Source organism: Schistocerca cancellata, chromosome 2 (genome assembly GCF_023864275.1).
Source record: "Schistocerca cancellata isolate TAMUIC-IGC-003103 chromosome 2, iqSchCanc2.1, whole genome shotgun sequence".
NCBI classification, from domain to species: Eukaryota; Metazoa; Arthropoda; class Insecta; order Orthoptera; family Acrididae; genus Schistocerca; species Schistocerca cancellata.
The window spans coordinates 927,139,053-927,166,099 of NC_064627.1; the positions used below are offsets into that span (position 1 = coordinate 927,139,053).

The 27,047-nt window shown below is 42.1% G+C and overlaps 1 protein-coding gene across 1 annotated transcript in view; it reads left to right on the forward strand.

The window, feature by feature from the left end:
* LOC126162875 (regulatory-associated protein of mTOR) overlaps positions 1 to 27,047 on the forward strand; it is a 307,137-nt gene that overhangs the window by 28,614 nt on the left and 251,476 nt on the right. The window contains exons 3-4 of the mRNA XM_049919663.1: positions 10,346 to 10,587; positions 23,517 to 23,663. Of these exons, the coding sequence (XP_049775620.1) occupies positions 10,346 to 10,587; positions 23,517 to 23,663 (389 nt within the window). The remainder of the gene's footprint in view (positions 1 to 10,345; positions 10,588 to 23,516; positions 23,664 to 27,047) is intronic.

The following is a 27,047-nucleotide window of genomic DNA, read 5'->3' on the forward strand; positions in this document are numbered from 1 at the left end:
AAGAAATGCAGTAGAAGAAGAATGGGTAGCTTTGAGGGATGAAGTAGTGAAGGCAGCAGAGGATCAAGTAGGTAAAAAGACCAGGGCTCTTAGAAATCCTTGGGTAACAGAAGAAATATTGAATTTAATTGATGAAAGGAGAAAATATAAAAATGCAGTTAATGAAGCAGGCAAAAAGGAATACAAACGTCTCAAAAATGAGATCGACAGGAAGTGCAAAATGGCTAAGCAGGGATGGCTAGAGGAGAAATGTAAGGATGTAGAGGATTATCTCACTAGGGGTAAGATAGATACTGCCTACAGGAAAATTAAAGAGACCTTTGGAGATAAGAGAACCACTTGTATGAACATCAAGAGCTCAGATGGAAACCCAGTTCTAAGCAAAGAAGGGAAAGCAGATAGGTGGAAGGAGTATATAGAGGGTCTATACAAGGGCGATGCACTTGAGGACAATATTATGGAAATGGAAGAGGATGTAGATGAAGATGAAATGGGAGATACGATACTGCGTGAAGAGTTTGACAGAGCACTGAAAGACCTGAGTCGAAACAAGGCCCCGGGAGTAGACAACATTCCATTGGAACTACTGACTGCCTTGGGAGAGCCAGTCCTGACAAAACTCTACCATCTGGTGAGCAAGATGTATGAAACAGGCGAAATACCCTGAGACTTCAAGAAGAATATAATAATTCCAATCCCAAAGAAAGCAGGTGTTGACAGATGTGAAAATTACCGAACAATCAGTTTAATAAGTCACAGCTGCAAAATACTAACACGAATTCTTTACAGACGAATGGAAAAACTAGTAGAAGCCGACCTCGGGGAAGATCAGTTTGGATTCCGTAGAAATACTGGAACACGTGAGGCAATACTGACCTTAATACTTATCTTAGAAGAAAGATTAAGGAAAGGCAAACCTACATTTCTAGCATTTGTAGACTTAGAGAAAGCTTTTGACAATGTTGACTGGAATACTCTCTTTCAAATTCTAAAGGTGGCAGGGGTAAAATACAGGGAGCGAAAGGCTATTTACAATTTGTACAGAAACCAGATGGCAATTATAAGAGTCGACGGACATGAAAGGGAAGCAGTTGTTGGGAAAGGAGTAAGACAGGGTTGTAGCCTCTCCCCGATGTTATTCAATCTGTATATCGAGCAAGCAGTAAAGGAAACAAAAGAAAAATTCGGAGTAGGTATTAAAATCCATGGAGAAGAAATAAAAACCTTGAGGTTTGCCGATGACATTGTAATTCTGTCAGAGACAGCAAAGGACCTGGAAGTGCAGTTGAACGGGATGGACAGTGTCTTGAAAGGAGGATATAAGATAAACATCAACAAAAGCAAAAAGAGGATAATGGAATGTAGTCGAATTAAGTCGGGTGATGCTGAGGGAATTAGATTACGAAATGAGACACTTAAAGTAGTAAAGGAGTTTTGCTATTTGGGGAGCAAAATAACTGATGATGGTCGAAGTAGAGAGGATATAAAATGTAGACTGGCAATGGCAAGGAAAGCGTTTCTGAAGAAGAGAAATTTGTTAACATTGAGTATAGATTTAAGTGTCAGGAAATCATTTCTGAAAGTATTTGTATGGAGTGTAGCCATGTATGGGAGTGAAACATGGACGGTAAATAGTTTGGACAAGAAGAGAATAGAAGCTTTCGAAATGTGGTGCTACAGAAGAATGCTGAAGATTAGATGGGTAGATCACATAACTAATGAGGAAGTAGTGAATAGGATTGGGGAGAAGAGAAGTTTGTGGCACAAGTTGACCAGAAGAAGGGATCGGTTAGTAGGACATGTTCTGAGGCATCAAGGGATCACCAATTTAGTATTGGAGGGCAGCGTGGAGGGTAAAAATCATAGGGGGAGACCAAGAGATGAATACACTAAGCAGATTCAGAAGGACGTAGGTTGCAGTAGGTACTGGGAGATGAAGAAGCTTGCACAGGATAGAGTAGCATGGAGAGCTGCATCAAACCAGTCTCAGGACTGAAGACCACAACAACAACAACATTAAGTATGGAATTTCATGAGTGGATAGCTGTTGGTGATTGCCAGTTTTGTGTATATAATGGTCATTTCTGCGTAACTTAATACTTTTTGTGGTGTAACCAACATTTAATATCCCACCAGGTAACTTGCCACTCTTTGGTGGATTCGTGCTTGGCTACCACGGGGCCCCAACCTTTGCAGCACTTTTCCCCTTCCGTGCTGCATGTCTCTCCTCTTGCCCCCCCCCCCCCCCCCCCCCCCCCGTTTGGGAACTTGGCAATGTTCTGCATTCTGTCGCTGATGTGTGACTGGTCTCAACTTTGTTTTTCGCTCCCTTTTCCTTTCTTTGTTTCCCTTCTCCTCTTGTTCCTCCGCTTCGGCGTTTGAGGATCCTCTTTTTTTCTTCTTCCTCCCCGTGCACTCCTGAAGGCCGACTCACATCTGACGCGTAACAGGTGACTGGGTAACGCGTAATTCCTAGCTGCGGGTCGTCAGGTAGGGTTCGCATGTACCCCCTGATACAGGCCAGGCCCAGGGAGAGGTGATTGCCTGAGCTGTAACATTCCCAATTTGCCTGTTGGTCCCTCTGTCAGGTGTTCGGGAAGTGTGAACTGAGGTGTGAACAGTCACCCAAGGCAGCTGCACCCCCCTTGTAAAGGGGCCCCCAGTTGGAAGGAGCATGCCCTTGGAGATGCTGGCAATCATGGGGGATTTCCTCGTGATGAGTCAGTCATCTTCCCACTCAAGGTCTACAAAACATAAACACAATGAGGCTATTGACTTTAAGTCTCTTCTCACTGCCCTACGATTCATTTTGGTCTCACGTACTGTATATGGTCAGTCCTTCACCGCTGTCAATCCGTTAATTATTCAGAAAGGTGTTGATGCAATTGCTGGCCCTGTGAAATCCTGCTCTCATCCCTGTGAAATCCTGCTCCCGTTTACAGAATGGCACTTTGCTTTTGGAGACAGATTCTGATTCTCGAACACAACTACTGCTTGCTGCCTCGCTTTTCCACGGCTACCCTGTTCGTGTCGAGGCTGGCAGAACTTTGAATTCTTCCCATGGTGTAATTTACACCAGGCTGCTTGACATTCTAACTGAAATACAATCTTACCTCTCTGATCAGGGTGTCATTGCCATCCATCATGTAATGAAAAAGGTGGATTCCTCCTTAGTGCCCACCCGCACTCTTTTCCTCACCTTTGATAGGGTGGTGCTGCTGTCCAAGCTCAAAGCAGGCTATGAAATTATCACAGTTTGGCCATACATTCCGAACCCGATGTGCTGCTACCAGTGTCATTGTTGTAACCACACTTACATAACTTAACATCTTGTTGACACCCAGCCAAATGTATAACCTGTTACAGGGATGCACATTAGGGTGATTGTCCGCCTCCTTCTTCCGACTGTATCAACTGCAATGGTGGCCATGTCACCTCCTCTCGGGATTGTCCCATGTATCTAGATGAGCAGGCTGTCCAAGAGATTCCGATAAAGGAAAAAGTGCCTTACCCGGTAGCTCGCAAGTTACTGGCTAGTCGCAAACCCTGTGTTCTCCCATCTGGCACCTATAGTTCTGTTCTTGTTACCCCTCGCTCCATAAAGGACATGGCCACGCAGACAGGTGACCTCAAATTTGGCTCTGAGGTTGTGAAATCGCCCAGTGTCAAGGTAGCATCACCATCGCCCTGTCCCACTGTACAACAAACCGTCAAACTCTCACCTCAAGGGGCGAAGCCACCAACTGCACAACCACTAGGCAGGATAGGACAAGAGGAGCACTCCCGTGACGACTTCCTCCATCCCTCCAGCCAAACAACACCTGAGTCTTCCTCTACCAGAAAAGGCTCGAAGTAGTCTGTTAAAGGCAAACAGTCTTCACCTTCACCAACTCAAAGATCCTGTTTGACAGTGTCACCACGTGGTATCTTAGCCCGGCTGGTCTCTGTCTCACCGGTGCGCACCACCAACCGTTTTTCAGTGGTGAACTTTACAGACCGATCACACAAGCAAGCCGATGATTGTGTGGACCCCATAGAGCAGGATCCTCCTGCTCCTGTGCCCTGTAGTAGTGACTCTACACCACCTGTCACTCGGCGGCCCGAGTTGACGCCCCTCCATTTCTTCCTCCTCATGACTCTCCTCCAATGGAATGTTCGTGGCCTTCAGTCCTACAATGTGGATTTATGGCTGCTTTTAGCATTGCAGCATCCCCTTGTACTTTGCCTTCAGGAAATGAAATTGCACCCTCATGACCGCTTTGTGTTTTCACAATACTTACCGATTTGTTTTGACCTTCCCCTTGAGGTCGGCATTCCATCTCATGGGGGTGTCATGCTGCTCATTCGGGATGACATTCATAGTCAGCCCATCTTCCTGACTACCCATCTTCAAGCTGCTGCAGTTCGCCGTTTCCTTCCCTGCCTGATTTTCTCCCTCGGTACCATTTATGTACCTCCATCCTTTGATGTCACCAGGGCAGACTTTCCTCAGCTTATTGGGCAGCTACTTCCCCCGTTTTTGCTACTCAGTGACTTTAATGAGCATAATCCCCTCTGGGGTTCGCCTAGGACCTGTCACAGAGGTGCCCTCTTGGCTGACGTTCTTAATCAACTTAACCTCTTCTGCCTTAATGTTGAAGCATCCACTTTCCTTTCCGACTCCTTGCACACCTTTTCCCATTTGGACTTTTTGCACTGCCCAGCTCGCACATCGTCTTGAGTGGTCCATTCTTTGTGGCACCTACTCAAGCGACCATTTCCCGTGTGCTCTCCGTTTGCTGCCTCCTACCCCATCTTGCATGCACACCCAAATGGCAGCTTACTAAGGCTGACTGGCAACTTTATTCCTTCCTGGTGACCTTCGCATAACAAGATTGTCCCAGTTGTGATGACCAGGTGGACTATCTCATCAGCATTATCCTTACTTTTGCAGAACATTCCATTCCTCCCACTTCCTCTTTACCACATTGTTTTCCAGTCCCTTGGAGGACTGAGGCATGCCGCGATGCAATTCACGCATGGAGACGTGCTCTCCGCGCTTTCAACCGTCATCCTATGATAGCAAACTGCATTCATTATAAACAGATGCATGCAAAGTGCTGTCGTGTTCTTCGGGAAAGCAAACGAGCTAGATGGCTTTCCTTCAGTAGTTCTTTTAGCAGTTCCACCCCGTCCTCTGTCATGTGGGCCAACCTTCGATGGTTCTCTGGGACCAAGATCCATTCCCCAATTTCCTGCCTGATAATAGCAGATGATGTTATCGTGGACCCTAATGCTATCTCCAACACCTTGGGCCACCATTTTGCGATAGTTTTGAGCTCTTCGCACTATCACCCTCCCTTCCTCCATCGGAAACAAGCAGGGGAGGCTCAGTGCTACAATGCCGCTTTTACTAGGAGGAAGCTCGATCATGCTCTCAGTTCATCCCGATCCTCTGCCCCAGGGCCGGACACCATCAGCATTCAGATGTTGCAGCACCTTTCTCTTCCAGGCAAGCACTTTGTGCTAAACACATACAATCACATATGGGCAGAGGGCACATTTTCCGGATGCTGGCATGAAGCCACCATCAGACCCATACCTAAGCCTGGCAAGAACTTACTTCTAGCTACTGCCCCATCTCTCTTACCAGTTGCATTTGCAAGGTGATGGAATGTATGATTCATGCCCAGCTGGTATGGTGGCTCGAGTCTCACAATTTACTGACGATTGCACAGTGTGGATTTCGAGCACGGCATTCTGTAGTTGATCATCTTGTTATTTTGTCCATCCATGTCATGAAAGGCTTTCTGTGGAAATCACAGACTGTGGCTGTGTTTTTCGATTTGGCGAAGGCCTACGACACCTGCTGGAGAACTGGTATCCTCCATACTCTTTACACGTGGGGCTTCCGTGGCTGCCTGCCCTGTTCCCTTCAGACATTTTTACTAGATCTGAGTTTTCAAGGTGCGTGTGTGTTCTGCCTTGTCAGACACCTTTATCCAGGAAAACTGTGTGCCTCAGGGTCCTGTCCTGAGTGTCATCCTCTTTGCTATCGCCATTAACCCTGTCATAGCCTGTCTCCCTCTGGGCATCTCCGACTCCCTTTTTGTTGACAATTTTTCCATCTATTGCAGCTCTCCACGGTCTTGTCTCACTGAGCAGTGTCTTCAGCTCTGTCTTGATCATCTTTACTCCTGGAGCATCGACAGTGCCTTTCGCTTTTCCCTTGACAAAACTGCCTGTATGAATTTCTGGCAGTACAAATGGTTTCTTCCACCTTCTATAGATCTTGGGCCTGTTGCCCTTCTGTTCATTGAAACTACTAAATTCCTGGGGCTCATGCTCGATAGGAAACTCTCTTAGTCCTCCCATGTGTCTTACCTGGCAGCCCGTTGTATGCGGTCCCTCAGTCTCCTACGTGTCCTCAATGGTACTTCCTGCGGTGCCGATCGAACCGCCCTCCTCCATTTGTACCGGTCCCCTGTCCATTCGAAACTCTACTATGGGTGCTTTGTTTATGCATCTGCATGCCATCCCTCTTACGCCATCTGAACACTATCCACCACTATCTGTAGGGCCACGGGTGCCTTTTACACCAGCCCAGTTGAGTGTCTGTATGCTGAAACTGCTGAACTGCCACTGCCCTACCACCGTGACTTTCTACTCAGCAGGTATGCATGCCATTTGTCTGTGATGCGTGGCCACCTGTCCTATGCCTCCTTTTTTTGATGATTCCTTTGATGATCAGTATGGAGCTCATTCATCTTCTCTGTTTCCTCCTGGAGTCCGCTTTCGCCACTTGCTACGGCGGCTTAACTTCACACTACCTGCAACTTTCCTAGTGGGTGTGAACCATTCACCACCTTGGCTTCATGAAGCAGCCCATGTTAACCTTGGCCTTCATTTGCTTCCTAAGGACACTACTCCAGCCTCAGTCTATCGCGTCCAGTTTCATGACCTTCACATGGGACTTGGCGATAGTACCTTTGTCTACACTGATGGCTCTCGCACTGACTGTGGGGTCGGGTGTGCTTTTGTCATTGGCACCCGTGTCTTTTGATATCAGCTTCCGGTACACTCCTCAGTATTTACAGCCGAGTTCTTTGCCTTTTATCAGGCCACGGTGTCCATCTGGCGACACAGGCTTTCCAATTGTGTCCTCTGCTCACACTCACTCAGTGTTTTCCAAAGTATATGTGTGCTGTTCACTGCTCATCCCTTAGTGCAGTGGGTCCAGGAAAACTGTTACACGCTTACTCATCGTGGAGCAAGTGTCATGTTTCTTTGTGTCCCTGGTCATGTTGGTCTGCCAGGAAACAAGGCTGCTGATGCTGCTGCCAAGGCTGCAGTCGTCGTACCTCAGCCCGTGAGTACCTGTATTCCCTCCGATAATATCTGCATTGCCATCTGTCAGGAGGTGGTGTCCCTTTGGCATCACCAATGGTCCTCCTTTCAGGGGAAAAAGCTTCAGCTTATTAAGCCTCTCCCAGCGCCTTGGACCACCTCCTCTCAACCCTCCAATTGGGAGATTATTTTAACTCAGCTGCATATTGGGCACTGCCTTTTTAGCCAACGTCATTTGCTAAGTGGCACTTTCCCACCACTTTGTACACTTTACGTCCAAGTTTTAACTGTCCGCCACTTCCTGCTGGAGTGCCCTTTTTTTAACAATTTATGTTCCAGCTTGGGTTTGCCGTCTGATTTATCAGCCGTTTTAGTGTTTTACTTTTTATCCGTCAAAGCAATATGGCGAAGGCCGTTTAATTTTTAGTTTTGGACCTCCCTTTCTGTATGGTGTGTTTTTTTTTCTTTTTTTTTTTTCCCACCTGCCTGTATTTAGCTGTCTCCTATTCTGTCCATTGGGACTGTTTAACTCCTCTCTGTGCTCATGTTCTGTAATTTTGACTTGAGTGCGTATGACCCCAGTTATTTTTTGCACCCTTAAACAAAAAAACAAAACAAAACAAACATGTAATATTATTAGTGCAACAAGAACTACATGGCATACATTTATGCATCTGTATTGTGTAGATTTGTGTTAACAACATTCATAAATTCATATTGTGTATAGACAGATAAAAAAAAATATATATATTGTGTTTTGTCTTTCAGGCTGTAGATGTACATATTGGGAGGGGGGGGGGGGTTCTGGAAGCCTTACACTTTGAATAAATAAATTTTTATTGTTTAAAAAATGCACTTCACTTTTCATGTTTTTCTGAATCATGCTGGAATCTTGAAACAAAATTTTCATTTACTGCCCCACGTACTTGGCATCTCCTAAAGAGAAGAGTTACCATGGTTGGTTTGTTTTATTGTGTACATCTTATTTCACAAATGGGATCCAATTATCTGAAATGTTTTGTGTTCATGCAAGTAACAATAGCCTATCGGTGACTTTTTTGTGAGTTAAAAGTCTGCAGAAACTGTACATGCATTTCTTTATTTTTTTTTAAATCTTATACCATCCAGAAAACAAAATATTTTTGAAACTGATGATAGAATCAACGTAAGTACAGAAAAGTGACTCCTGCACCTAAATAGAATGCAACTAGTAGTTTCACCACATAGGGCGATTAGTAAAAGAGATACTTTTGAAATTAATGCATTTGACTGTGAATTTCTTGACATCAGCTTATTAGCTATAGATTCACTACCTAACATTAATATATGAAAATTTGTGCTGGACTGGGATTTGAATCCGGATTTCCTGCTTAGTGTCAGCAGTTGTCTTAACTACTTTGGCTATCTGTGCACAGCCCCAGACCGACCCAAACCTTCATATATCACACTGTCTACATCATTATATAGTCGTTGTCAATGGTGTCTGTTCTTTCAGATATGAATGTAAGTAGTAAAAGAGACATTGGGTAACAAAGGAACTGTTAGCGACAACTTCCTCTTGACTGGAACAGACAAGTTGTCTAGTCCTTGGAGGAGGAGGAGGAGGAGGAGGAGGAGGAGGAGGAGGAGGAAGAAGAAGAAGAAGAAGTGTGTTATGTTGACTGAAATTAATATTATTTTTAAATCAACTTGACACTACAGTTTTAAAAGTGTAGGTGCATGCAATAGATGAAACTGCTTGTTATTGCAGAAGATTTTGTAATGTCAGTCTTCATTTATGAACTACTCAATGGATGTGACAGATCTTGGACCTAAGTAGGAAATTAAAAAAAAAAAAAAAGCTATATATGCTCGGAAAACTTCATCATTACTTTTAAACATAATACAAAGGCATGCGGAAAAGCAATCCCTCTGAATTTTTCATGTGGAAACTCTTAAAGCTTTTTAAATAAAACAAATGTTATTAACACTCTACAGCTTTCTTCTTCATGTCTACATATTTATTTCTCAATATTCTGGTAGCAAACACATTCCTTCTAATGAAAGACTAGTTTGTTGATACCGTCACTGTAGAATAACTGACTTGCATTGATGGAGCCACATCCTCACCTCTGCTTCCATCACTTAATCAGTATCATAGTGAAGTCCTCGAAGTTGCTCTTTAAGTTTTGGAAACAGATGAAAATCGGATGGGACGAATGAAAATCAGATGGGATGAAGTTAGGACTGTATGGAGGATGATCCATGACAGTGAACCCAAGGTGGCAGATTGTTGCAGATGTCGCAGTGCTCGTGTGTGGTCTGGCATTGTCATGTTGAAGAAGAGGGTGTGGATGAACTCTTCAAATTTGAAATTCTATTACACCACACTGTTTCTCATGCACCAATGTAGTTATGTTACACAACACCATATTATGCACTACAATTTGGAATCTTCTAGTAGCAGAGGCTGCAAATATGGAGACATGAAGAATAAAAATGTTGAACATTAATAACATTTGTTTTATTTTTTCTGATGAAAAATTTGGAGGCATTACTTTTGAGCAGACACAAATACTTGTCATGTTTACTTTATGTCACCTGTAATAAACACAGCAATGTCTCAGCACCTTTGTGATACCTAAAATACCAGGAAATTCAACACTAAATGTCCTATGTGCATCCTGAAGTACATGCTGCAGACAGACGTATGGCAGAGCGATGCTATTGGCTCATGAGTCACATGATACACTGCTCCTTGCCAAGGCACATCACTCTGCCACCCACTTTCTTACATGCACACTACCATTGTCATGTAAGGAAATGTCTAAAAACCTCAGGTTTTGATGATGACACATTTTCAGCAGTTTTTCATCTAAGTGGTATGTTTTGATGATACCACTGCAGCTGTTTACAACTTTTTGCTTTTCAGCAGATATGTTCGCCTGTCTGTTGAAAAGTAGTTATAAATTTTATTGTTACATTATTTTAGTGTGCAGCTGTTGAAATATTCTGCCTCAAAGATGTTAATTTTGTGCAGATCCTCTGTCAATGAGTCCACAGAAGGCCCTGGAAACTATTGGGTCAAATCTTCAGAAACAGTATGAGCGCTGGCAACCTCGAGCACGGTACAAGCAGAGCCTCGATCCTACTGCAGAAGAAGTGAAAAAGCTGTGCACCTCACTACGTCGAAATGCAAAAGAGGAGCGTGTTCTCTTCCATTACAATGGACATGGAGTGCCCAAACCTACCTCAAATGGAGAAATCTGGGTTTTCAATCGGGTTAGTATACTGTCATTTCCTTTCCTTTCCGCCATTGAATCACTGTGTTGCATAAATTTTACCTTTTTTTATACTGTGGTGAAAAGGGTAATTTCTCTAGTTTGAGAATTTTTTATGATATTGGCTGGTAATTTTCAGGGCACTTTAGACTATGTTTTAAGAAAATGGTTCCCATTACACAAAAACAAGGAGGAAAGTAACTGAAAAATACCATGAAAGGTGCCTAAAAATGTAATATGAAAATTTAGATTCACATTTCATACGTTCAGAGTTGGTAGACAGTGGTGACGCATATAATAAAAAAGATTCTACAAGTGACCTTCCACCTCATAATAAGGAATAATGTAGCAGTTAGAACTACTATGACTCTGAAAGATGGTGGACAACTGTAATAACTGATGTTGAAGTAATTACAGTGTTGAATGTTTTCAGATTGTTTTGCAGTATCATGGTCATGATATTAACATACATTACAGTGAACATTGATTTTTCTTCTAAGAAATAATTTGAAGCCTATGTTTATGGTATTAACCAACAGAGAAACATCATAGAGCATGTAAATTTAGAATAAAAACCATGTTTAGAAATTGGTTTGGAAGAAATGGGTGATAAAAATTACCCCTAAAGCTAAAAATTATGAATGAGATGGGAGATGAATGGGCAGCCCTTGCAACAAATACTGTAGGTTTTGTAACAGACTGTACTGGTGTATCCTTTAAGTGGAGTCAAATAAGAAGAAGAAACTTTTATCTCTGTAGTGGCATAACCACTCTTGCTGCATGTTTGAGCCAAAGTATCACCCTTAACAGTTCTACCACTTTGCTGTTAACATAACTGTTGCATCAGTCTCTACAGCTGCACTTAGTTCTGCTATAAACCCAGCTGCTAAATTTATCCCACAGTCAATGCTTCTGTCACTGAAATCGACTATGGCTACTTCCTGAGAGTTATCCTCATACTCTTTCTCTCGTTACTATCTTATTTTTGAGGAAGAACTGCTTGATTCTAAATGCTGCAAATCATTTAAATTTTAAAGTTATTGACTTGGTTACTGTCAAGATTTTGAGGAATTTCTGTTTCTTGGTTTGTGTTTCCTATAGCTTGGATTTTGTATTTATGTATTTGGAGCAGAATGACAAACATTTCAGTTTAATATATGCTTTACAAGTCCACTTGTGTATCTTATGCATAGCTATATGTAGATCTTTATTAATTTAAGTGATGAAATACTGCACCAGTTGTGTTTTTCATGGATAGCACACTGTGTTTTAAGAATTTATTTACATTTTCAAGAACCAACCATTATCAATTATAACATTTAAACAGCATTTCCCATCAATATTCTCTTAAAATATCTGTTACTTTTATGTAGTTAAAGCTTAAAAACCATTAAACATCAAGATCCCATCACATGATCGAAAATACTCTGTTATTGGCTGATGCTCTGGTGATATCACAGACTAGGATAAGACGAAGCTATGTGTATGTTAGAGGAGCATTAGCCAAAGTTACAAGGTTTTTTTACATACTTTTTCTACATACTTTTTCTGCAAACAGTTTGGCTGTTTAGTGATGGAAAATGGAATTACAACTTTTAAGTAACAGTAGAAAGGAATTTTGTGATTGTGAAAGCCTTGCAAAAGTTGATGCCTTTAATCTCCACCCATTTAGAGCGGCAGTAAGTGCAAGGATGGAATTCTTTTCCCTGCTCCCTGCAACATCATGAAACTTGCTCAAAACTGAGGAATTGTAGAACTTTAGCGAATGGATCCGTATATTATAACTAGATTGTGAACTATCAGTTATGAACTACGGCCCAAACACAATAAAATTATTCCTTGCTAAACTTGATACTGATTTCCTTTCTAGAAGACACTCAGCAGAGATCTTGCACACTGCAGATGTTTGGTGGCCTAATGGGTAGTACATCCAACAGTAGATCAAGAGATCACATGTCGAATCCAAGAAGGGTCATATATTTTTAAAAGTTTTATATAAAATACAAAAATAATGTTAGCAAGAACTGTTCGTGCAGTCGTTTTGATTGTGGCCTTTAGTATATACGGCTGCACATTAGTCTTAGTCTGAGAAATTGACAACAGAGGATAAATACATTTACTTTGTGAACAAACAATTCAGTTTTTTGGAAAGCATTGCTAGTAGTGAAGATGCCACCATATGCCCCCAAGACAAAGAGTTGTAGGATGATGAGGTTATATGGAGAGATATAAAGTGTGTACAACATGCAGGTGACACAAACTTAAGGGCTGTGATATTTGTGAGTGTAAATTAATGTTAGCATCTGAAGTATACTTATTCCATCTTTATGTAAAATGATGAAACTGCAAAATTTTAAACAATAAGGATCCTAGCTGGATAGTAAAAAGATAGAAACCTTATTTCTAATAAAGTAAAAAGTGTGCGGTCACATAAAATAGAAAATATCTTGTTGAAAGTGATGTGTGTGAACAGTGACTGAAAAAGTAAGTGCGTGTAAACAGCAAGGAAAACACAATAATATTCTGTTTCTGATTAGTGTGGTGAGGTTTTGAAATTGTGATTTGGTTTTCCTATGAGAGGACTGTCAAGTCATTTTACAAATAAGTTAAAATGTGCTTTTGGGTTAGATTTGGACCAGCGATCTGTGGACATCATCTTATAACATTTGACCATCTATTGCTCTAACAACTGAGGTACTGAATAATTTGCATGTGCTTTGGTAAAATAACAGTTTTCACTAGGAGTTTAATTTTGTTGAATGGCGCTGTATTTCATTGTGACAGTGAGAGAACAATTTGGAAGGTAAGTTAATATTAACTTCACAGTGCAACACATTTGTAATTAAGTTAGTGAACTCGTGCATCAACATGGTGGCAATTTGTCAGTACAGTGCAATTACATTTTACACATCTCTTCATTCTCTGGAATACTCAAACACAACTTTTCAGGAGTTTTTATAGATACATTTGTATGATATGGCAGTACATGCCATTTTTAACCTATTGTCCGAAACGTAAATTACAAAACTCAACATTACTGTGGATTAGCATTATGACAGAAGGAGCAGCAAGCTAGTTAGTGATGTCACAGGCATCACATGACGTGAATGGAGCTTTTAGCGGGCTTCTAAATTATTTGAATTTTGTTTCCATTTTTGTAAAAGAATACTGTAATTCAAGAGGGGGAAAAGCACCTTAGGAGCATAAAATGACATAAGTAATCATATAATACAACTTCCAGAAAATAGTCAAATACCCTATGCTAATGTAAACACCTACAGCACTTTAAAACAAACCTTAATTCTGAAACATTTTGCGTTATGCATATAAAAATGTAACTGGTGTAGTATTTTATTGTTTAAATCATTACTGACACAGTTACAGGCTTTGGAAAACGTTTATGATGAATGAAATTACATCTTTGTCATATAAATTTCAACTACTACAGCATATGCAAGTGAGATTACCATGGCATTGTACTGCTCTTGTGTACCTATTACTATGGACCTTTTCTTTTGTTTTTGATTCTCAAATTTTCAGCCCAAAGAAACTGCAATGTTTTCAGTAAATATCATATTTGAATCACCTGCTGCTAGTTGGGCAGTACTTTAATGCTTTAGAAGTTATAGTACCAGTGTTGAACCTGTTAATTTTGAACAACAATCAGAAATTAGGAAAGGCAGTCACTCATCAATAGATGAGGGATGAGGTGCACATAGATAAGTAATGAATCATAAAATTTTAATACTATTTGAGCTGCAGTATCGATCTTTTTTTGGTTCAACTAAATATTCTCTCTCTCTCTCTCTCTCTCTCTCTCTCTCTCTATAAGAAAGTTCCATCTTTCATTAGATTAACACTTACATTATTTATGTCAGTCTGAATCTTTACAGACAACTGTGCCTTGTGAAGCACAGTGTGTCCGATTTCTCTTGTTGAAATGGAACTTCCCCTTCCCACTTTCCCATCCTGTGCATTCTGCACCGAAGTATGGAGCTCCCTCTCTCCATTCCTTGCCCCAATACTCAAGTGATAAAGAGCCTCTTTTTATCAGAGGTATTTTTTCTGAACACAACATAACATTGTGGTTCTCTTCGACGATAGAGTTCTGCTCTTCAGTCCTAACAGATATTTTCAGAATGAGAGTTTCACTCTGCAGCGGAGTGTGTGCTGATATGAAACTTCCTGGCAGTTTTAATCTGCCAGGAAGTTCCTAACAGATATTGCTTGGTGAGGACTGTAGGATTTACATTTTAGAGATCCCTCTCAAGCCTGCTCCCATCTTCTTTGCAGAGTAGGCCGAAAACTTAACTACCGAGGTGAACTCTAAGCAATACAGTCCAGATGCTGTATGCCTTTGAAGTCTGTTGTTGAACATTGTGATAGCCTTTGAAGTTTTAGTGGACCCCCTTCTCTGCATTCAAGGAAGTCCATTCTATCAGTTTTTATAAAATTTGGTGTGATGGGCATTAATCCAATAGTCCAATTAAAAGTTTTGAAACTTGAAAAAGATTTGTAGCACCTGAGTAGTTGGAATAATATTGTCTTCATGAACTGCAATAAAAGACCTTAGAATATTTGGTTAACTGTCAAGTTGTTTGGGTCTTGGAAATCAGAGATGTCAACCAGCCGCTCTAGGTTCAGAAACCACTGATTACTAACAATAGCTGACACTACTGGGATTTTTTTTTAAAAAATGATTTGATCTTGCTTTCGGCTATTAGTAAGATGAAGTCCTTTAAAAAACTATAGAAGATGTGGACCCGTACTTCAAGAAAATAATTGACTACTGGGGATGCAGTGCAGGCTTTCAAAGCCAGTATTAACTTCCTTGCTGATTTTAGTTACGTAGATTAGATTATGAGCTAATGCCTATGCAACTAAAATCTCTAAGGAAAACTACTGGGAGTAGTTCATAAGACTTGTTCGTGCCAGACGTTGACTTACAAGAGTCTTTGTTGACATTTAAAAGGCAGATTCTATGCTAACTGAGTGTGATCCTTCCTTTCAAGATGCTATTTTAGATATTTTAGAAAGTCAGAAATTTCCCTCAGAGCATGGTATTCCGAAGGAGTCTCAACTTTGTTTGCTACAGTTTCAAGTAGTATCTTGTCCACAGTCAGAAGTCCTCTCCAGTATTCTATTTTTGTGGCCACTTTCAATTTTCTGTCCACACTCTAGCCCCACAACTAAAATCTGTCTACCATAATTAGCACCTAGGATGCTGAAAGAATCAACAAAGAAAACTGGTTATGCCTTTTCTCATCTTAAAAAACTGTATATATTTCTTTTAATCATCGCCGACTTGTTTTTAATCTGCCACAGTTACGACTGAGGTTTAAAGAACCTGTGAGGTTCCTGGGCCTTGTATTCGATGGCAAAGTGACACGGCTACCACATCCTGAACATTTTGAAGGTAAGAAGTCTCAAATCCCTGTGTATTTTTAAATGTCTGGATGAGAAAGGGGGAATGGGGGCAGCAAACAGATCCTGCTAACTGCAATGTTGCTGGAGTCGTGTTACATTCCAGTTGAACTGCAGATGTTTAGGGTATTAGCAAATCAGTATCTGATAGATCTGAGACTGGTAAACATGAAGGTTCTGACACAAGGTTGGAACAAACTTCTATCTTGGTTGTTGCTAGTGTCTAAATTTCCTAGAATGCAGTAAGTCTTGCACTTCAGACTGCATTTCAAGCTGACATTTTATAGGATTTATGGTAAGCACCTCAAAGTATACAATTGACTGTCCATTATTATCCACAGTTTTGTTCTCGGCATTCACTTACTTAATGAACACATTGTATTTAACGGCAAACTTTTTGCTTTTTTGAGGGCAATGGGATGTCATAGGATTCAAGAGTTTCTTATCTGCTGCAATTTCTGAAACATTTTGTGGGCCTTTCAGTAGCTAAACTTAGCAAATGAAATAACCCAAAACATTACCAGATGCAGTGATGAAGTTAGTCATTGTGCATAGTGGGAGTGTGTAACATTTTGGTAGGTAATACTACCAGGGCATACCTGGTGTAATATGTACAATGTTATTGTTTACCCCCAACACATTATAGTACTGTTTTTGAGTAGATGTGTTGTGTGTTAGTAGCAGACTCAGTGGCTGGAGATGATTAATAACCAGTCAGCAACACATCTGTGGTATACCTCTTACCAACCAAAGAGATGTGAAGAAGTAGTGCTTACCAGACTTTGAATGGTGCATGCCTCTTTAAGACGTAACTTCATCCTCTATGGAGAGAACACATCAGTATGAGGTGCCTATGATATATCAGTAAGAGTTTGCCATGTATTAGTTTGCTGTAATTTATTTGTTTTACAAGAGATCATTTTTACAAGTACATAGAGATATGTTCTCTGTTTTTAGGAATTCCTGGGCAAATATAATGCAGGTTTTAAAATTCTGTACTATGTCTGAACTCATCCATAATTTATTAAGCTCGAAGTTTTGTGTGTATCGTACTGGTTGATACTATATCTCAGCGAGCCACAGATGTATAAAAATAAAAATTTTAGTACTTTTATTAAACTCTCTCTGATTTAGTTAAGAAGCATTTTACTTTGTGATTATAATTGTTTTATGAAACATGGAGAGCCTGTTTGTGTATGCACATGCATAAACACATGTATGTGGTGAGACCTCACAGTATCATAAACTGTCATAATTGTGACACAAAATGTACACAGTCACATGTGTTTTTGTTAGTATTTTAATTTTTAGATTAGATTAGATTGTTTGTGGTTTTAAGCTCATCATCATTATTTTATGGATTGTAGTAAGCTATTTATTGGGCACACAAATCCCGAAACCAACTAACCAATTATCTTCTTTAAATAACAATGTGATGTTTGATGTATGAGTTGGATAGTTTGTGTGTCATCTAGACTCTTCCTCAAAATACTAGAGGTTTTAATGTTTTGCAAAGTTCATAGTCTGTCTGAATTTTGCCATTGGTTGACTAGTAACCTACCTCTGTGGTTTACTGTTGGCTTACATCAATAACTTTATTGTGTATAAATGTTTAATAGGAAGGCACATTTACTTATTCTTCATAAGTTCACATAGTTTTATAATTTTTGGATTCTGTTTATAACTCAGTTTAATTGTTCATCATTCTTAACATCACTTGTTCCTCAAAGTAAATATCTCAACTATGTAAAGTAATGCTGTGGAATAACCCCAACTGGCGACAACAGTAACATGAGGTAGTTTTGAGATTGGTGGTAGTAGGAAGCTTAAGTCTCTCCTTAGGCTTAACCTTTAGGAGTAGAAACACTTGATAATCACAAAAGTGAGCTGTGTGCTCATGTTAATGTCTCCTGTGTGGTCAGAAATATGATTTTCTCAGGTGCAGATATTTTGTCATATTCAGCCTGTAGATTTATATAATCTTCAATGGGTTATTTGAATCCTTCAGTAGCCGGTCGTTGCTGCATGGATATCTTGTTGTATGGGTGTCCTTGTCATGTTAGTATTGATTGAGACCCAAGGCTTTGTGGGTTACTAAACACTCATGTTCAAGTTAAGCAAGGCTGTTGATAACCACACATTAGGTGTCATGAAATCATAATGAAAACAACAACCACCACCACCATTATTGTCATCACTACATTTTCTTTTAATTTGCTGCTTCTTCTTCTCCTTCTCCTCTATATTTCCACCCCCTCTATTCCCATCTAGAAGTGACAAAGAAAAAGTGACTGGGTAGTGAATTTTCTGTGCACCTCAAGCCTTTACTGCATTGTGAAATTGACTTTTGTTTTATATCACAGAATATTGAGTTTTATTGTGGACTTTGTCAAAATGAATGCTCTTTGATGTTCCTCTAGACAATGAGGTAAGTGCCATATTAATTGTTAGAAATAGAACTGTTCTTGCACATGATAAGAGGATGACAGATGAGGACAGGAGAAATGCATTTTAGTAGAATGCAGGCCCAATCTTTGGGGAAAAACAGCAGCACTGGCATCTGAGTTCAATCATGATGTGCAATTGCTAATCAAGGTTTTGGCAACTTAATTTGTGTGTATTTATATTGATCTGTGGTTATCAGCTGCCTCGAGGGATGAACTCATGTGTGCCGTGAATTACGTTGTGTGTATATTTATTACACCTGGTTGTGATTTGTATTTGTATTTTTTAACTGTTTGTGTATTCTTGGTATATTGTGGAAAACTACTTTAGAGATGCACTTAGTCTCGAATGTGTGCTAGACGGCGGTCTTTAAACATAGTCTGGGTTATCTCACTGTCTCGCATGTTAGGTCACTGCATGTGAAGCTACTTGGATACAAGTATATATAACGGAAGAATTTTATTACTTTGTAGTGAGAAAATCGAAAAGCTAGAAAACTAAATGTAGCCATTTATGCAAAACATGTCTGGATGTAGAAATACTTACAAAGTATTTTAATGAATATAATCACTTTTTGAAAACATAATGTAAGTGGATGGATAAAAAATCTACACACCAAATGGCAGCAGGAAAACGCACATATAAAATGTATTAGGTATGCAAGCTTTCAGAGCCAGTGGCTCCTCCTCCTAGCAGAGGGGTTGAAGGGGAAGGAAGAGGTGTGAAGGAAAAGTACTGGTGAGGTTTAGGAAAAGGGGTAGAGTTTGGGAAGGTCATCCAGAACCCTGGGTCAGGCTAGATTTACTGGATGGGAGGAGAAGGAAAGACAGATCATTGTGGACTGCACCAGGCAAGATTTGAAAACTTGAGAGCTTAAAGGTGGAAGAAAGGGTAATATGCGAGACAGAGATTGCTGCTAAAACATCATGCGTGAGTTAATAAGAGTGAAAAGCTAAGTGCATTGTATGTGATAAAGGTGGGAGGGGGGGATGACAAAAAATACACAGGTCAGAAAACAAAAGATACAGAAAACTAAAACAGTGTGAAGAAAGGAATTGTTACTGTGAAGAAATACTGAGACCAAAGAAATTAATGTAAATTAAGGGCAGGTGGGTTGTGAGAACCAAAGACACATTATAGTGCTAGTTCCCACCTGTGGAGTTCTGAGACACAGGTGTCTGGGGGAAGAATCCAGATTGCACATGTGGTCCTCACTGTCATACTGTAGTGCGCGCCCTGCAAAAAAATATTGTGTATTACCAGTATACACCCTCTACCAGTACCTGTTCATCCTGACTGATTATTTGTTAGTAGTCATGCCAATGTAAAAGATGTGTTTACATAACAGTTGGTGTATGACCTGTGTCATTTCACAGTGGCTCTCCCTTTGATAGTATGTGTTTTGCCACTACAGGGCTGGTACATGTGGTGATAGGAGGGTGTGTGGGGGCAGGCCTTGCAGTGGGGCAGTCAGAGGGGTAGTAGCCATAGGCCACAGAGATGGGTGCAGGAGGAGCATAGAGCCTGACAAGGATATTGTGGGGATTGGGAGAGTGATGAAATGGGACCTACCACTGTGGTACTTGACTGACAGAAGTATGTAAATGAAAGTCTATGCCAGCTGTCTGACACCTCTGCATACAGCATCTGCCATCAAGATCCCACCCCTGTGATTCAAACTGACCTCCAGTTCCTCCTTAAAACATCAGGCCCCTCACAATGACGAACACCTCAACCCATAGAACTGCTTACCCCACCTAAACCACACACCCCCACCTTTTACCGTCTTCCTAAGATCCACAAACCATATCATCCTGGCTGTCCCATAGTTGTTAGATTCAAAACATCCACTGAACATACACTCCTGGAAATGGAAAAAAGAACACATTGACACCGGTGTGTCAGACCCACCATACTTGCTCCGGACACTGCGAGAGGGCTGTACAAGCAATGATCACACGCACGGCACAGCGGACACACCAGGAACCGCGGTGTTGGCCGTCGAATGGCGCTAGCTGCGCAGCATTTGTGCACCGCCGCCGTCAGTGTCAGCCAGTTTGCCGTGGCATACGGAGCTCCATCGCAGTCTTTAACACTGGTAGCATGCCGCGACAGTGTGGACGTGAACCGTATGTGCAGTTGACGGACTTTGAGCGAGGGCGTATAGTGGGCATGCGGGAGGCCGGGTGGACGTACCGCCGAATTGCTCAACACGTGGGGCGTGAGGTCTCCACAGTACATCGATGTTGTCGCCAGTGGTCGGCGGAAGGTGCACGTGCTCGTCGACCTGGGACCGGACCGCAGCGACGCACGGATGCACGCCAAGACCGTAGGATCCTACGCAGTGCCGTAGGGGACCGCACCGCCACTTCCCAGCAAATTAGGGACACTGTTGCTCCTGGGGTATCGGCGAGGACCATTCGCAACTGTCTCCATGAAGCTGGGCTACGGTCCCGCACACCGTTAGGCCGTCTTCCGCTCACGCCCCAACATCGTGCAGCCCGCCTCCAGTGGTGTCGCGACAGGCGTGAATGGAGGGACGAATGGAGACGTGTCGTCTTCAGCGATGAGAGTCGCTTCTGCCTTGGTGCCAATGATGGTCGTATGCACGTTTGGCGCCGTGCAGGTGAGCGCCACAATCAGGACTGCCTACGACCGAGGCACACAGGGCCAACACCCGGCATCATGGTGTGGGGAGCGATCTCCTACACTGGCCGTACACCACTGGTGATCGTCAAGGGGACACTGATTAGTGCACGGTACATCCAAACCGTCATCGAACCCATCGTTCTACCATTCCTAGACCGGCAAGGGAACTTGCTGTTCCAACAGGACAATGCACGTCCGCATGTATCCCGTGCCACCCAACGTGCTCTAGAAGGTGTAAGGCAACTACCCTGGCCAGCAAGATCTCCGGATCTGTCCCCCATTGAGCATGTTTGGGACTGGATGAAGCGTCATCTCACGCGGTCTGCACGTCCAGCACGAACGCTGGTCTAACTGAGGCGCCAGGTGGAAATGGCATGGCAAGCCGTTCCACAGGACTACATCCAGCATCTCTACGATCGTCTCCATGGGAGAATAGCAGCCTGCATTGCTGCGAAAGGTGGATATACACTGTACTAGTGCCGACATTGTGCATGCTCTGTTGCCTGTGTCTATGTGCCTGTGGTTCTGTGTGATCATGTGATGTATCTGACCCCAGGAATGTGTCAATAAAGTTTCCCCTTCCTGGGACAATGAATTCACGGTGTTCTTATTTCAATTTCCAGGAGTGTATATCTGCCTTAGTTGATCAAGACCTGCAACCCATAGAACAAAGACTTCCCTCCTATATAAAAGTCACCAACCATTTTGGTTGTCTGAAATCTGTGCCTCTCCCACATCCACCACACACCTTGCTTGTCACCACCAATGCCATCTCCCTCTAAACCAACATCCCCCACGTACTTGGTCTGTCTGCTGCTGAACATTTCCTCAGGCAGTGCCCACCTTATTTCAAGCCTGTGTCATCATTCCTGCTCACCGTAATGAACTTTATACCTACCACATTTGAGGGGCAGACATACAGAGAGGCCATGGGAACCAGGGTGGCTCCTTCTTATGCTAACCTTTTCACGGGTCGCTTGGACGGGACTTGCCTGAGATCCATAAGCCTTCACCTGCTGGTTAGCTTTAGATATGTTGATGACATCTTTGCCATATGGACTCACGGTGAGACTGACGTGTTAAAATTCCTGGAATCTCTAAATGCATTCTCCTAACTAAATTTCACTTGGTCTTGTTATGAATCCCATGCCACTTTCCTTGATGCTGATCTCATCCTCACAGAAGGCCAGCCAGATGGTTCCATCCACATTAAACCTACTAACCAACAACAGTACTTACATTTTGATGATTGCCATCCTTTCTATGTCAAATATTCCCTCCCATAAAGCCTTGATATTTGAGGCAAACGTATTTGTTCAGATGCTGACTCTTTACAGCAATACATCACCGTTCTCACCTCAGCCTTCACTGGACATAATTACCCCACTAGCCTGCTGCAATGTATTAATCATCTGACAAGGCCATGACTTCCTAAAATCATGTCCTTAAATGAGGTCCATTCTGTCTGCAGTTTTGCCCACCACACCTAGAATGGCTTTTTATCACCCTCCTGACCTCCACAGTGTCCTTGTCAGACCCTATGCTCCTTCTGCACCCATCTCCCTACCCTATGGCTCCTACCTCTGTCTCTATCTTCACTGTAAGACCTGCCCTATGCACCCTCCTGCCACTACCTGTTATGTAAACATTGTTTGACCTTTTACGTCAGCATGACTACCAACAAATTATCTATTAGAATGAACAGGTATGAGCAGAGGGTGTGTACTGGCAACACAAAATATTCTGTTGCAGAGCATGCACCACAACGTGACAGTCATGACCTTGGTGCCTGTTTCACCACTCATGCAATCTAGATTCTTCCCCCCAAAACCTGTGTCTTAAAACTCTGCAAGTGAGAATTGGCACTAGAATGTGTCTTTGGTTCTCGGCACCCACCTATCCTTAATTTATGTTAATTTCTTTGGTCTCAGTATTTCTTCACAGTTACAATTTCTTTCTTCACACAGTTTTAGTTGTCTACATCTTTCGTTTTCTGACCTGTGTATTTTTTGTCATCCCTCTTCCACCTCTGACACATACAATGTACTTAACTTTTCACTCTTGTTAACTCATACATGATGTTTTAGCAGTAATCTCTGTCTTGCATGTTACCCTTTCTTCCACCATTCAACTCCAAAGTTTTCAAATCTCACCCTGTGTAGTCCACAACAATCTATCTTTCCTTCTCACCCATCCAGTAAGTCTAGCCTGACCCAGGTTTCTGGGTGACTTTCCCAAACTCTATCCTTTTCCTAAACCTCACAGTACTTTTTCTTCACCCCTCTTCCTTCCCATTCATCCCTTCTGCCAGAAGAAGGAGCAACTGGCTCCAAAAGCTTGCATATGTAATACTGTTTACAAAGTCTATGATATGCTTTTTATGCAGCTCATACAAGGTTTCTATGTTTTCAGACCTATACTCAGTACATTCCTCTGTCAGTTTATGATCTTCAGACATGGATGGGAGCACCATCTATTTACATCTATGATTGCTCAAATGCAGGAATCATAGTTGACTCGTTTAAACAGTTTGCTGATCAGCATGAAAAGGAATACAAGGTAAGTTGACTCCACATTATTTTTTAATTCAGTATACTGTAAAACTCTGTTGCTAGTACAGCTCTCTGATAAAGTGAAGCAGTCTTTCTGTCTCATTCCCAGAATTACTGCACCCTTACTGCTGCAAATGTAGTTTTAGGGAGTTAAAGTGGTGAGGTGAAGGTAAATATTTATCATGGGCTAGTCATGTAGCCAGTTCCTCTCCAGATTTGCATTATATCAAAAAAACCATGTATTATAGGGAAACTGCTGGGCATAATGTTGGGAAAGGGAGGAATGAGAAGGGAGTGAGAGTTAAGATATATCATGCCAGGGTGTAAAATGTAGCTACATTCAGGAATGACTATAATCCCACAGTGTGGAACAGAAAGGGAAAACGAAACTACGGGTGGAATGTGGAGAATCCAGAGTACAAAGAGGTAAGGATGGGTTACACAGAATGAATTAGGAATGTAACAGGGAGCAAAAGATTGAATGGGAAGGGAGAGGTTGACATAAAATGGGGCAGTGGTTGGTGTGAATGAAGTATACAGACTAGTGAATGGTTGAGGCTTGTAAGAAAAGAGAGTGGCATTGCATAGGTTGAAGAGGCAGCAGAATACCACTTTGAAAGGGGTGGAAAATATAGTGGAGAAAATACCCCTCATCTCAGGACAAGATGAAATGTTGGAGAATGTAATTCCACTCTTTCAGCTAGTATTGAGTGATATAACCAGACGTTTTTTGTGACAGTTGCCAGATGCACAAAAATATTAGAATCATAAAACACCAGTTGATGACTGAAGTGCAAGATCGTTCTGTAACTACACTCATCATCTTCTCCTCAAGACTCAGCTCACGTTACTGAGTCTATCAAAAACAAACCCATTTCTGAAATCAGTCACATCTATACCAAATTCATTGTAACAATTGCATAGTGCTTTACATGGTTGTGACCTTGCATGAGGCATCCACCCGCATGAATGGCAACTGCAAATTGCATAGCATGCTGTTCTATTTGATGTGATCAGTTTCAGCCGCTGCTTTATAACCTGATTCAACTGGAGTCATCTCCCCTGATCCAAGCATTTCTCAGTTTGAATTGTGTAGGTGGGAACCATGAACCATGGACCTTGCCCTTGGTGGGGATCGAGCGAGGTGGCGCAGTGGTTAGCACACTGGACTTACATTCGGGAGGACGATGGTTCAATCCCGTCTCCGGCCATCCTGATTTAGGTTTTCCGTGATTTCCCTAAATCGTTTCAGGCAAATGCCGGGATGGTTCCTTTGAAAGGGCACGGCCGATTTCCTCCTAATCCTTCCCTAACCCGAGCTTGCGCTCCATCTCTAATGACCTCGTTGTCGACGGGACGTTAAACACCTAGGTGGGGAGGCTTGCATGCCTCAGCGATACAGATAGCCATACTGCAGGTGCAACCACAGGGGTATCTGTTGAGAGGCCAGACAAACGTGTGGTTCCTGAAGAGGGGCAGCAGCCTTTTCAGTAGTTGCGGGGGCAACATTCTGGATGATTGACTGATCTGGCCTTGTAGCATTAACCCAAACGGCCATGCTGTGATGGTACTGCGAATGGCTGAAAGCAAGGGGAAACTACAGCCGTAACTTTTCCCAAGGGCATGCAGCTTTACTGTATGGTTAAATGATGATGGCGTCCTCTTGGGTAAAATATTCCGGAGGTAAAATAGTCCCCCATTCGGATCTCTGGGCAGGGACTAATCAGAACGACGTTGCTATCAGGAGAAAGAAAACTGGCGTTCATGGATCGGAACATGGAATGTCAGATTCCTTAATCAGGCAGATAGCTTAGAAAATTTAGAAAGGGAACTGGATGGGTTAAAGTTAGATATAGTGGGAATTAGTGAAGTTCGGTGGCAGGAGGAACAAGACTTCTGGTCAGGTGAATACAGGGTTATAAATACATAATCAAATAGGGGTAATACAGGAGTAGGTTTAACAATGAATAAAAAAATAAGAACATGGGTAAGCTACTACGAACAGCATAGTGAACACATTATTGTAGCCAAGATAGACACGAAGACCACACCTACCACAATAGTACAAATTTATATGCCAGCTAGCTCCGCAGATGGCAAAGAGATTGAAGAAATGTATGATGAGATAAAAGAAATTATTCAGATACTGAAGGGAGACGAAAATCTAATAGCTATGGGGGTACTGGAATTCGATAGTACAAAAAGGAAGAGAAGGAAAAGTAGTGGGTGAATATGGAATGGGGGTAAGGAATGAAAGAGGAAGCCACCTGGTAGAATTTTGCACAGAGCATAACTAAATCATAGCTAACTCATGGTTTAAGAATCATGATAGAAGGTTATATACATGGAAGAGGCCTGGAGACACAGGAAGGTTTCAGATATATTACATAATGGTAAGACAGAGATTTAGGAACCTAGTTTTAAATTGTAAGACATTTCCAGGGGCAGATGTGGACTCTGACCACAATCTGTTGGTTATGAGCTGTAGATTAAAACTGAAGAAACTGCTAGAAGGTGGGAATTTAAGGAGATGGGTTCTGGATAAACTGAAAGAACCAAAAAACGATTGACAGGAATGGGGTAAAGAAATATAATAGAAGAAGAATGGGTAGCTTTGAGAGATGAAATAGTGAAAACAGCAGAGGATCAAGTAGGTAAAGAGAAGAGGGCTAGTAGAAATCCTTGGTAACAGAAGAGATATTGAATTTAACTGATGAAAGGAGAAAATATAAAAATGGAGTAAATGAAACACGCAAAAAGGAGTACAAACATCTCAAAAATGAGATCGACAGGAAGTGCTAAATGGCTAAGCAGGGATGACTAGAGGACAAATGTAAGGGTGTAGAGGCTTATCTCATTAGGGGTAAGACAGGTACTGCCTGTGCACTCCGTGTGCATACCGGGGGGAGTCATTCCAGATGTGGCAAGGGTCCTTCCGGATGCCATGAAGTGTACAGGGTGCACCCATCTGCAGGTGGTCGCTCATGTCAGCACCAATGATGTGTGTCGCTATGGATCGGAGGAAATCCTCTCTGGCTTCCGGCGACTATCTGATTTGGTGAAGACTGCCAGTCTCGCTAGTGGGATGAAAGCAGAGCTCACCATCTGCAGCATCGTCGACAGGACTGACTGCGGACCTTTGGTACAGAGCCGAGTGGAGGGTCTGAATCAGAGGCTGAGACAGTTCTGCGACCGTGTGGGCTGCAGATTCCTCGACTTGCGCCATAGGGTGGTGGGGTTTCGGGTTCCGCTGGATAGGTCAGGAGTCCACTACATGCAACAAGCGGCTACACGGGTAGCAGGGGTTGTGTGGCGTGGGCTGGGTGGTTTTTTAGGTTAGATGGCCTTGGGCAAGTACAGAAAGGGCAACAGCCTCAACGGGTGCGGGGCA